General features: G+C 38.2%; 1 protein-coding gene across 1 annotated transcript in view; it reads left to right on the top strand.

Moving 5' to 3' along the window:
• LOC139715936 (scavenger receptor cysteine-rich domain-containing protein DMBT1-like) overlaps positions 1–9494 on the top strand; it is a 43160-nt gene extending 33666 nt beyond the window's left edge. Inside the window, 5 exon segments of the mRNA XM_071627487.1 lie at positions 3833–4160; positions 4399–4707; positions 8425–8430; positions 8659–8967; positions 9184–9494. Of these exon segments, the coding sequence (XP_071483588.1) occupies positions 3833–4160; positions 4399–4707; positions 8425–8430; positions 8659–8967; positions 9184–9494 (1263 nt within the window).
• The last annotated feature ends 4381 nt before the right edge of the window (positions 9495–13875 follow it).

The raw sequence follows: 13875 nt of genomic DNA, 5'->3' as shown, positions 1-13875 counted from the left end.
TAAGCTATTAGATACCAGTAAATGTATAGAATTTACTATATTTCAAGACATCTCAGGCAATTATTACTTCAGATAATAAAGTCTCTAGCTCATGGTAACATGTATAAAAAAAACATGTTCCATGACAACCATATACTCAGTTTCTTTTACAAATTGATACAATTCCTTGTATACAGGTTTCTCACATACTTTTGTACATCCCAGGACTATTTACATTACATTCGTATGTTACATATATCATAACGTCTGCAACCAGCGAAAGAGCAAGTATCCATGGCAATCATCTACTCAGGTCTTTAAAATAAAATAGTTTCGATGATTTTCTGCCAAATTCGTGTCAACATATCCATCATGCAACAATCACACACACAAACCCGATTTTGTGTCATTTTTGTGCTGATTTTGTGTATTTTAGGGATTTTAAGCTAATCATTTAACTTTTATCATAGCAACTGTCTTACAACAATTGTAAAAAATATTTTATTCAAGTTGTTGGACCTTTGGACAAATGCTCCAATCCAAACATTGGCATATTAGCACTTAAAACACTCGATTACATGCATTTTCCTTGTTTTAGGGCTGCGTGGTGGCCATGTTGGACGCCATTTGAATAATTAAAATTGCCCAAGGGTGAGAGCTCCACACCCACCTGAATATCATTGTAGAGACTCCTAAGATGAATAATCAACAGAGAAAAAAAGTATATCAGAGAAAAAGTACTTCGGCCAAAACATAGCTTTTGGCTGCCGGACTATTTGGGACCGTGAATCACAAAACAAACCAAAAGTCGCGTCCCTTGATTTTATGTGAGGACTCAAGAAAGGTGAAACAGGTCAACCAAGTCAGTTTTGAGCTATTCTTCTTCTACATTATCCATAAATTTGGGATCATAAGTTGAATGGGAAATTGGGTTTTCTACAACTCTTTTTTTGATAAAGTAGTGTGATCAGGTTTTTCTTAAAGGCCCCTTTTAATTTCTTGAAAATCCCACTTGCTTACTCTTCTCTTTCAACTTTAATAACTTTTGAAGCGATAATGCTGCTGCTTTGAAAGTTGACATCTATTATGAACAGAATGTCTTAGTCAAGCATATCTAATTTCAGTTTAATGTGATAATGCCTTTATTGTTGTTGCTACAATGGTTTACATCAAGATTTTTGTCTCATTCATCGCACGGGTATCACGGCTAGCAAAGATTAAGCGCTTGAATACACCAAGGAGGTTCGAGAAAGGGAGTCACAACAGTCTTATTCGCTTTTATCCCATGCTCGAAGCCGCCACTCAAAAATATTTGAAGTATGTGTCAAACTGGACCTGCCGCTCAGATGCGAAGACAATTGACTCGTGTCTCATTGCATAATTACCTGCCACTTTCCAAGGAAGATATGTTTTTCTGATGGTAATTACTTTTCGCTATCCCTACTAACAAACGATGGGCGGTAGACAATGGTAAAGGCACGGAGGGCGCGAATAGAAATTGCTCAAATATTGCTGAAATAGATATCAAAATTACTCGACTGTACGTGTCTGTACGCGAATCCGACATATCAATTTAAAAAGAACTTTACTTGAAGATGATACCATGTTAGTTTCATTTGGCGGAAATAAGGAGAAAAGTGATAAAAACCGGCTTTCCATGAGGGTAAAATTTGAAACACTTTCACAAAATACAGCACTTTTGCACATATTTTCGAACGGAATTGACTTTTCTTTTATATGCTTTATCATTAGGTGAAATTTCATTGCATTATAAACGAGCAGCATGTACCCGATATTATGTTAGCGTTAAAAATGAATCTTCAGATTGCTCAGAAAGATGGCGGCTTCAAGCATCGAACATCAAAGGCACAAATGCACCTGTGGAATTCTTTTGTCCATCCATAGAAAACTGACAGCTGATTGAATAATTGTAGTCAGTTGCAACTCCATCCTCTCGAACCTCCTTGAATAGGCTCTGTATTTCACAGCCTCTTTTCTCAGTTCAAACTTTTCCAGAGTGTGCGATTTCTTTCCAATATATGTATAGGTTAGGAAAATCCATTTGAATTAAGTTATACATCATTTTAAAGCTTAGAGTCTGCTCTTTCAGAATATGCCCTTATCTAAAAATCCATCTCTGGCGACTTTTTGTGTGTTTTGTGGTGCAGGGTAACATTTTTGATATATTACAATAATATCCAAGGTCCATGATCGAACCAAGTTTTTTTTTTTTTTTAATGTGCATATTCATTACACTTGAATAAGTTTCAATTGGCCAACCTCCTTGAATTGCCTTAAAGGGACATTCAAGACGATTTTCATAATTTCACATCATGTAGTACATATATCGACAAATCCATGTATAGATTTATGAAATTTATTGTGGTTCTTGAGCAGAGAAATAATACTTTGAAAAACCTTAAACAAATTAAAATGAACAAGGATGATGATATAGGAGGTTCACACATTTCAGAAATATAGCCGTGTAATTTCATTACAATACCGCTTGCTTGCGAGTTCACCTGTGTATAATCTATATGCATGCATTTTTCTTTTGTTCTGCTTCCTTCAGCCCCAGCTCATGCATTCTTATGGTGACTCTGCCATGTCATCATCCTTGTCCATTGCAATTTGTTCTTAAGTTAGAAAATATTCTTATTCTTCATCCCAATTATCACAAATTCTGAAACTTTGTCCTCATAGTCCATGGGCCAGGCCATATATTGGTACCATCTGAGGTGGCAAAACCTTTTTGGTGTAATTTTGTTTGTCGGGCATAGATATGCTTATCAAGCTATGATAGCATTTCCAAATGAGTAGCTTAGTCATAGTAAATGAATTTTAAGCAATTTGGTCTCGTTGTTATATCCCTATACTTCTGAATCGAAACTAACCGCCATACAAAGAAGAGCACTGTCTTCTATATGTTCCATAGAGCTGTAAAATGCAGCTCTATGGTATGTTCACAGGTGTTCTGTTGTAAACGCGGTGCGCTTAGTCTTTATTCAAGGCAGCGAAGGGAATATCCAAAGGTTATGATGTCCACAGCGCTTAGTCTTTATTCTAGACGGCGAAGGGAATATCCAAAGCGTATGATACAGTGTATATCCTTTTATCTAAAAACAACAACAACAACAAAAGCAATTCCTAGTCAATTTTAGCGTATTTTTCAATCATTTATCATTTTCCGGTGAAAATGCTACTGTGAAAACGCTGATACCACGCCAATGTCGCTTTATTTCCCTCCAACAATATAAAATAATGCAAAAACAATGTACCGGTACACTACGATACATTATAATGAATGATATTGTAAATGAACAGAGTGATTTTTGTTTGAAACTGATGTATTTGTTGATAGGGTAGTATAAAAACAGTATAGATAATCCCTTTTATGAGGAACTTAAGATATGATAACGGTACATTGGTCTAGATAAAGAACTAAGCGCACCGCGTGACAGCTGTGGACATCATAACCCTTTGGATATTCCCTTCGCTGCCTTGAATAAAGACTAAGCGCACCGCGTTTACAACAGAACACTTGTGGACATACAGAAGGCAGTGCTCTTTTTTGTATAGCGGTTTAGTTTCGATTCAGAAGTATAGGGATATAAATACGAGACCAAATTGGTTAAAAATTCATTTATTATGACTAAGCTACTCATTTGGAAATGCTATCATAGCTTGATAAGCATATCTATGCCCGACAAACAAAATGACTCCAAAAAGGTTGTGCCACCTCAGATGGTACCAACAACCCATTTTTCGGGTCTTGGCCCATGGACTATCAGTAGAACTAATTTATAGTTGTTCAAATGTAAAAAGCTGAAAATCATCCGGAGGTCTCCTTAAGATCTCTCTCTTATCTATAGTTCGCCTCGCCGATGGCGAAACTTCAAATGAAGGTCGAGTAGAGGTTTACGCCAACGGAGTCTGGGGAACTGTATGCGACGACTCCTGGGATATCACCGATGCGGCCATTGTCTGCACCAGTCTTGGTTTCCCAGGTGCTGAAGAAGCACTGAGCAATGCGGCCTTTGGACAGGGTACCGGTGACATTTTGCTTGATGACGTGTCATGCAGTGGAACAGAAACGAGCATCTTTGATTGTGGCAACAGTGGAATCGGAGTCAACAACTGCGGACATTCAGAAGATGCTGGAGTCAAGTGCAGTGCTGCAGGTAGAAAGGCCCCACAGCTTCAATCTCAAAGCGCTACAATATCAATTTCTATAGTCCTCAGTAGATTAATTGTTGAATTTGTTTTTTAAAGAAGATTATTTTTTAAGAAGATTATTCTAAAAATGCAAGAAAATAAACTCTAAATAATATCGGATTGTAACAAGTAAAACATTTTTTTTTTAAAACATGTACTCTTTACCCTACTAATGGTGTTTAATTCTATCTCACTTATCTATAGTTCGTCTCGTCGATAGTGAAACCTCAAATGAAGGTCGAGTAGAGGTTTACGCCAACGGAGCCTGGGGAACTGTGTGCGATGACTCCTGGGATATCATCGATGCGGGCGTTGTCTGTAACAGTCTTGGTTTCCCAGGTGCTGAGGAAGCACTGAGCAATGCGGCCTTTGGACAGGGTATCGGCGACATTTTGCTTGATGACTTGTCATGCAGTGGAACAGAAACCAGCATCTTTGATTGTGGTAACAATGGAATCGGAGTCAACAATTGCGGACATTCAGAAGATGCTGGAGTCAAGTGTAGTGCTACAGGTAATACCATAATATTCCAGTTTGTAAGCGCCTACAGTCTTCTTTTTTTTCTAACTCCCGATTTTAACGACTTGCGGAAATAAATTTAGTAAAGAAAACAAAGCTGAAACTAGATTCGATCTTGATAATCAAAACAAGATTTTTTTTTTTGATACAGTCATTAGGTTTAAGCAAGTTTTAAGGACGTTCCTCAGTTAAAGTAAAGTTCATGTCATTTTCTTCAAACTTCCCATATCATAACTTTGGCCCATCCGAAGCCCAAATATGCAAATAAAACCAAGGGTTCATGAGCTTGTTTTTCTTTTGCGGGACTTTGAAGAATATGACAATCTGCCGTCCAGTACCAGAATAATAGCGTTACGGGATCATTTCCACGATCGGCAACAAAATCTGCAATGGCAAATTTAAATCCCATGATTCTTTCAAAGTCCACTTTATTTTCTAAAAATTTACAAGAATTGGTACCCAAAAAGGTACTCAAACGAAGGAAAGGTTTTAAAATTAGGGTTTACACTATTATTCTCAAGCAAGCAGCGCCCTCACTCTGCAGAAACCACTGAAATCTCTTAATTCCTCGTGAGGAACGTTTTCTGTTAGGGCTGGGCTATAGGAGAAGGTTGATAAAACTTGTGCTGTACGTTTAAAACCAATGTGATTTTGATTTTTAAAAAATGTAAAAGAAGGGTTACTAAATGCAGGAAATACGTAAAATGGATGGTTTCTGGTGTATTCTAAGCTAGCAGCGCCCCCATGCGGCGGAAATCACAGTAAGAGCTCAAAATTTGGTCATAAACCTATCCAGGGATGCCCTCATCGGGTGGGTGCAAGAATCTCATGTTATACATTCAAAATCCATGACCTTTTCACGAAACTTGTCAACATTATAGAAAGAGGCTTACTAATTGCATTAAAAAAATAAATATGGGAGGTTCGTGTGCTCTTTTTCTTTTTTTTTTCTGCGCTGGCAGCACTCCCGTATGACAGAAATCATCGTAGGACCCCCAAATCTGGTTAATAACCTATAGGTGCCCTGATCATATGGAGGGTTCATGGATCTCATCCTGTACATTAAAAACCCATGTCATTTTCACGAAACTTGACCAAATTGTAGAAGAAGGTTTACTTAATGCACAAACATTATAAAAATGGGAGGTTCGTGTGCTCGTTTTTGTACCAGCGGCGCCCCCGTGCTACAGAAACCATCACAATGCCCCAAATTCTGGTCAGGAACCTATGCAGGGATGCCTTGATAGGGTTAGGCCATAAATCTCATACTGTACACTCAAAACCTCAGTTTCTTTTCAAAAAACTTGTCAAAATTGCAGTGATGGCGTTGAAAACTATTCCGAAAGGAAGGTCCATGTGCGTTTTGGTCATCTTTTTTTATTTCCCTCGCAAAGCCCATTATGTGGATGTGCGGCCTATCCCATGTATTGCTTCCCTGTTCCTAATACGTCAACTGTGATATTTCCATGTGAATGTATGTTATGTTATTGTTATTTGTATTTGGCTGAATAAGTAATAATGATATTAATATTAATAATAATAATAATAATGATAATGATAATAACAATAATAATATTAGTAACAATAATAATGACAAAAATAATGTGTGGAAAAACTCCACACTGATATGTTTTTGTTTTAATTGTTTCCCTTTCTTTCTGTAACTTTATGTAAGTTTTGACATAAGTCTGTCCTAAAAAAAAATTGACATGATAGCGTTGATTGCAGTTTGTCTTTGTTGGTTGTTGCACTGGTTGGTAAGTTGTAAATTTTGGCGATGTACCTTAAAGACCCTGTACCCCAGCCCAGCCCCTCTCCCCCCCCCCCCTCCCCACTGAAAAAAAAAAGATGAAACAGTTGTAATTAATCCTCGATTGACAGGGTTTCAGAGCGGAGTAGAATGAGGTTCAATTTTGAAAAAAAAAATCATTAGTGTCATTAACATTTGGAATAGGATTAAGAGAGAGCACAAAACATATCTTCACAATTTTTACGTACGCGAAACCGATCAGTTGAAGTTGTTTACTGTTAGAGTGACAGAATACTCGCTTGTAATACCTAGTTCACACCGACGCCTAATTGATGGCGAATTATTAAAATCGGCGAGCAAAGCGGCGGCAAAGCGTAACAAAGCTTAATTAAAGCGTAAAGACCGTAATAGAGCGTGAGAAAGCTTTGAGCAATTCGGGACATTTGGCAAGAGCGCCAAAAAATTTTAAACTGTTTAAAAATTTGAGGTGATCTGTCACAAATTGTGTAAAGCGGAGAGAGCGTATTAAAGCTTATCAAAGAGTCACAAAGCGTATCAAAGTTTTGCTCAAAGCGTAGGAAAGCTTAACCGGAACACCCTGTATAAAACATAATGAAATAGAAAAGGCAATAGAATAAAAAAATAAATAGAAAAAACTATGTTCAAAACTTAGTATTCTGAGTTTTTCACAAAGTTTTTTTTCTATTTAGTTTTTTGTTTTATTTCATTTTGTAATTTCATAATGTTTTATATTTTATTTCCTTTGTTTTATTTTCTTCGTTACCATAAGGGTTATTTATCTCACATATAAAATTGATTTTCTTACTAATTTTTTTTATTAGTAAGAAAATCAATTTGTAATAATAATTTGGGACAATCAATTTAACAAAAAATTGCGTATTGATATAACTATATTATATGATATTAATAAAATAATTTCGTTTATCGCACATATCTAAATTTCAAATTCTACAACTTCATTTCTTTAAATTTTCACTGCTGATTTACAATAGTAGTATTATCTGATTTTTCATGGGGAAAAATCAATAAAGTTTGTATTTATAGGCCTATTATTTACAAGCAGATGAAATACATAACAACAACAATAACATCAATAATAATAATAATAATAACATCTTCACACGTTCACATTATACAAAAATTATTTCAAACTTACATTAAAAATGAACAAAGTGTGCATATGGGAGAATGTTCTTATTTCCAGACACACAAGTCTTTAACTTCGTCATCTGCTTCTGACGATATCTGAGCCACTCCTTTCTTAACTCAATCAGGAAGTACCACCTCAGCCATTCTTTGTTGCCAGTCAACAGCACCCACTGGAGAGACGAAGTATTCTCTGAGATGATCTCTCTGATGTCTGGCATCCACAGTGGCGAGGTTCCCCCTTGCAGGTGGTTGCGGAACATCTTTCCAGTGAGGTTCATCTCTCGAGGCCCCTGGTACAAAGTTGTGCTATTCATCTTCGTGGTCCACCTCATTGGCTGCCAGCGCCACCCTCTTCCTCAGCAGGTTGTGGAGCACCACAGCAGTCTCCACCAAATCTCTGACGTTATCTACCTTCTGTTCCAGTTTTCCCAGTAGGCACCGGAACCTGTTGGCCAAGATTAGCAAAGGCATTCTCCACCACTCTTCTCCCCCTGTCGTGTATCTGCTGGATCTTTATAATATTATATGCTCTGGATCAGAGGCGGGATGCAATTGGGATCTCGAAATTTTCCATTGCGTAACATAGCTTAACAGAGCCTATCAATGCACAAGAGAGCTTGATAATCGTATCAGAGCGTTATTTAAAGCGTGATTACCGCATCAAAGTTTATCAAAGAGTATTAAAGCCTATCAAAGCGTGATTTAAAGCGTAACAAATCCTGATCAATCGGCATCAAAGCGTGAGAAGCCGTAGCGCTTCGGGAAATAATTTTTCGCCCAAAGCGGAAAAGAACTTCGTATCAGAGCGTATTAGAGCTTATCAGAGCATAACATATCTGAGGAGATCGTGAGATTTTTTGATAAGTAAACAAAAATGACGCCGAATTGATCACCGATTTAAAGCGCGACATTCGGCGTCGGTGTGAACATAGCCTAAGCGCACTTGTAAAAAGTAGAGTTAATGGCGCACAAACGTAACTGAGGAACGTCCTTAATTACTTTAGGATTTTATTTCCCTTATCTAGTTCGCCTCGTCGATGGCGAAACCGCAAATGAAGGTCGAGTAGAGGTTTACGCCAACGGAGCCTGGGGAACTGTGTGCGATGACTCCTGGGATATCATCGATGCGGGCGTTGTCTGTAACAGTCTTGGTTTCCCAGGTGCTGAGGAAGCACTGAGCAATGCGGCCTTTGGACAGGGTATCGGCGACATTTTACTTGATGACGTGTCATGCAGTGGAACAGAAACGAACATCTTCGATTGCGGCAACAGTGGAATCGGAGTCAACAACTGCAGACATTCTGAAGATGCTGGAGTCAAGTGCAGTGCTACAGGTAATGCCATACAATTCCAGTCTGTAAGCGCCTAGAGTTTTTTTTTTCTCTCTCTCTCTAATTCCCGTTTTCAACGACTTGTGGAAATAAATTCAGTAAAGAAAACAAAGCTGAACCTAGACTCGATCTCGATAAGCAAGCAAGACTTTTTGGTACTCTCATTATTAAGTTAATGCAAGTTTTAATTGCCTTTAAGATTTTATTTCGCTTATCTAGTTCGCCTCGTCGATGGTGAAACCTTAAATGAAGGTCGAGTAGAGGTTTACCACAACGGAGCCTGGGGAACTGTGTGCGATGACTCCTGGGATATCATCGATGCGGGCGTTGTCTGCAGCAGTCTTGGTTTCGGTGGCGCTGTAGAAGCAGTGGGCAATGCCGCTTTTGGAGAAGGCACCAGTAACATTTTGCTGGATGACGTGGCTTGCACTGGAACAGAAACCGACATCTTTGATTGCGGCAACAGTGGAGTCGGAGTCAACAACTGCGGACATTCAGAAGATGCTGGCGTGCGATGCACAGGCAACTAATAGCAGGTTTGTCCTTGCTTTGGCAGTTGATTATCAAAATTCATACAGTAGTTGATTTTGTTGTCACACTGCTAAAGAAAAACGACTTGCCCCGTTTGAATTGAATAGTTGTCCATTTGACCGATGGTAATATAAACAACATCGTTGATAGGGTGATACCTAAATTCGGTGATCTTTTGAGCTGGGGCATGCAAGCTAAGATCACTTCGCAAAGTGCCAACAAGACGTTGATATCGCAAGAACCAGATATATTAATTGTTTATTCGGATAGGACAAGTTTGATGTCCAATACTATCCTATAAAAAAGGACTGTAACCCTTTTACCTCAAAGGGATGGTATAGTGTTGGTTATAAAGATGGGAACTCAAATTTGAATTTGGAACCACTTTTGAAATTCCGAAAGGAATTCCAAGTTTATTTGATGAAAATCGGTTTGAAATGACCGAGATATTGAAATAAAGTGAAAGAAAGTGGTCCTTATAAATGTTGGGTGACACCTTTTTGATAGGACCCCTTTGTTTTTTGTCCTTTTTTGTATCTCGGCCATTTCAAAGCAAATTTTTATATGATAAGCTTTGAATTCCTGATAGAATGGTGTAGGCCTACTCATATTTTATAATTCATAAGAGGTGTCTCATTAGTAAAATGAAAGCAAGAGGGAGAGAAATTGAAGAAAGTCACACCTGAAGGTGTGTCATCACCGCTTTTACTATTATCACCCTTTTATCTGCAGCAGCAAATTGTTCAATAACCAGCAGATGTTGTGGAGTATGTTCCATCAAGTAAGACTTGCCTTGGGCAAACCTTATCTTTGCATTCTCTGAAATATTCATCTTCGAATCGGCTGATCGGTTGGTTAAAAGTGAAAGTTTCTACCCTTTAACTCTCTTTAGAAGTGGAGTTTTACCTGCGTTTCCGACACAATTTTGATGTCAGATCTTAGAGTGGAACGAAATGCATTCGGAGTATGTACATGTTGATTGGTATTAGTAGATAAAATGAGGTTAAATGTGGTGATGGATGAATACCCCGCAGGAGTAACCCCCCCCCCCCTGTCCATCAGACTTGCGTTCGCATTCACTCATAGGCGTTCAAATTCAATTTTCCTTAACATCGTACTCTCCTTGTCCATATTCATTCTTTGAGTGATCAGCTTCGTTTCATACCAATTTCATTCAATTTAGAGACACTATGAAAATTCTTTGGAAATCTAAATAATGATCACATCGTTTAATTGAATGCACTCTGAAATATAAAATGGCAGGAAAACCTCAAATATCGTGTTATATTTGTACCATTATCATTACCCCAAAAATAAAACAATGCTCTTCTGATTTTTTTTTTCCCCCTAGGCCCTCCAAGGTTGCAGTGACAGAGGCTACAATGGAAATAATTTCACGACACGATGGATATGGGTTACCTTTTTTTTCAATTCAATTCAAATGAATCGAATTTGCGATACTGTCTAGCTTCTATAGAGTGAAATTTGTGAGAAACAAAGGCACTCCACCTCTTCATACTTAGCTCGATGCTTCCAATTGAACTGACACTGTTTAGAAAGATAGTAATCTTAAGTAATCAACAGTAATCGTACCTTATCTTCTGTATCAGGTTATCGTACATTATTTCATAGATATTCTAATATTTACACAAACTCACGCTGAATGGTTCAGAGAACGACACGACAAGTTAAAATTATCCAATGTCATTAATTAGGAATGTTACTTTGTATGGTTCCTAAACCTTGATTTCCTATTATACACCGTAGGAATCCTCTGCAAGTTTTGTTAGCATTTGGTTGAGGATTTTCTTCTTTAAAGAGTGGTGGCTGGTCAATAAATGTATTTCTTCTGCAAAATTAGCATTGATGACTTCTATTTGTTCGCTTGATTGTTGTTTTCATCGAGGGTGTATACAGTGTATTCGATTTTAGACAAAAGGCAAGTTTCTTATGACAGAAAGCGTTCTTGTATAAATTATGTGCAATGCTGTGTATATGTATGTGTGTGCGTGTGTGTGTGTGTGTGAGTGATTGTTGTTGTTGTTGTAATATGTGTTTGTGTGTGTGTGTGTATGTGTGTGTGTGGGTATTGTTACGGGAGGTTAATTTGGCCTAACGAACCATCATAACCACCGAAAATACCCAGACTCTCAAACAAGGTGTTTGGTCGATCTCGGTCATCTTGTCGAACTCCTTTTTTTACATATTCCTCCGCGGAACAATCAAGTGCCCAGAAATGATAGTACAATGCACATGTATCCATAACACTTCCCCCCTAAAAGAGTGCATTTAACGTTTTAACACAAATGGACTCTATGTACGTTGGCACAATATTTTGGAACAGCATTGTACATTCCTCTTCCAATTCACTCTTATAACTCCATGAGTTTACCATGGTTACATTATTATAAGAACACATAAACAAAGTATGCTATGGCTATATCATCATCACAACCTGTGATAAAACATGTACGACTTTAGTACCATTCAACATGTTCCAATCTTACACTCTCGTGAGTTACTGCTGCTTGTGAGTTACAGCATACTGGCATTGCATGTAGTTGTGCAACACTGAATACTGCAATGTTAACTTTCTCAACACCTTAACCTTTATGCAATCATGTTATGCATACAGCACAAACAATACATTTGTACCAAAATCATGTGGTTTCCTCGTTAGAACACACATGCAACATAAATCAATTTTTTACACTGTCATTATCAAATGATTAACCTGTGTACAACGATTATAAAACACGTCATCTCTTCCACAAGCAACTGCATATAATCCAACTGTTGTAATCATACAACCTAAAACCAAAACATCATATTCCATGATATGTGACTTGCATATACCTGTAGACGTTGTATTAGCATCTATTGAAATGTCAAGATATCAACAAATGTCATATACCCTAATTATGTTTCTGAAAACTTGCCTGTCAACATACAAAACACCAAGAGTATGACCTACCTAACAAAGCATCAAATGAACCTGAATGAGATATCCCCCATGATAATCTGTGTGTATACCTGTATACATCCCTGTATAACACAGTTCGCTTAAATACAATTGTACATGCCTGTTGGTATATTGGATCAACTGTGAAATACTGGACACCTTCGCCAAGGCAATGATTGAACTATAACAATGAGCAAAAGCTATGTACATGTATAACTATATAATTTCTGTACCTAATACAGTATACATGCTAATTAAATCCAAAAGGCAACATCCAATAAACTTAGGGTGTATGCCACAACAAATTTAACCAATACCTGTACATGTACAAGTATAAAACTTCAAATACCTGAACGGTACCTACATTACTCGATACATAAAATTCTCTATACAAACAGCAACACTACCTGTTTGAAGTCATTTTACCAACAACTCACATTCTTGACAACTGTTGATGGCTAGTGTAACTTAAAACAGCCTTCATAATGTCTTCTTTTGGAGAGTGACTCAAAGCACAATTATAGCTTGCTGTGTTTCCTTATTAACACAAACATGTCTGAAGATACTTCCTTGTTGTTATTTACACATTCAAAGTGCCATTCATGCTGTTGGCATCACAATTATAGTGTATGCAAAATACATACATAAACATGATGTACACACACTTTCCTGTGTACTTGCAAAACAGAATTACACCTGTTTAAAGTGTCACAAACATAAAATACACTTGCACAATTGTTGCATCTGGCAACAAGACAAAATATCGAGATGTCTCAATTAAGCACGGGAGAGTGTGTCCGCGACAATGTTTTCCTTTCCGCGAATGTGCCTAATGTCAAGGTTATACTCCTGTAGGATTAAACTCCATCGCATCAGTCTCTGGTTTTTGTTTCTCATTCTGTTGACGAATGTCAGTGGGTTGTGATCAGTCCACACAACAACGGGTTGAGTTGTGCTGCCCACGTAGACATCAAAATGGCTGAGCGAAAGAATTAACGCTAGGGTCTCCTTCTCAACGGTAGAATACCTCCGCTGATGCGCGTTGAATTTCTTTGAGAAGTAGCAGACTGGTCTGTCCACTCCATCGTCATCAGCTTGCATCAGCACGGCGCCTGCTCCGACATCGCTGGCATCGACAGCTAGGCTGAAGCCTTTTGTGAAGTCCGGCGCTGCCAACACAGGACCACTCGACAGGATTGCCTTCACTTGGTCAAACGCAGACTGGCATGCGGCTGACCACTGGAACTTCACGTTCTTCCGCAGGAGATCAGTCAAGGGTGCCACAACATCCGAGAAGTTATGGCAGAAGCGACGGTAGTATCCGGCCATGCCGATGAATCTCATCAGCTCCTTCCTCGTCTTGGGAACGGGGACATCTTGGACTGCTTGGACTTTAGCCGCTGCGGGACGAACTCGAC

This window comes from Diadema antillarum, unplaced genomic scaffold, assembly GCF_040938485.1.
Source record: "Diadema antillarum isolate AM-2024a unplaced genomic scaffold, OU_Dant_1.0 scf00000057, whole genome shotgun sequence".
NCBI lineage: Eukaryota > Metazoa > Echinodermata > Echinoidea > Diadematoida > Diadematidae > Diadema > Diadema antillarum.
The sequence above is the reverse complement of the archived record's forward strand: the minus strand, read 5'-3'. Positions and strand labels throughout refer to the sequence as shown.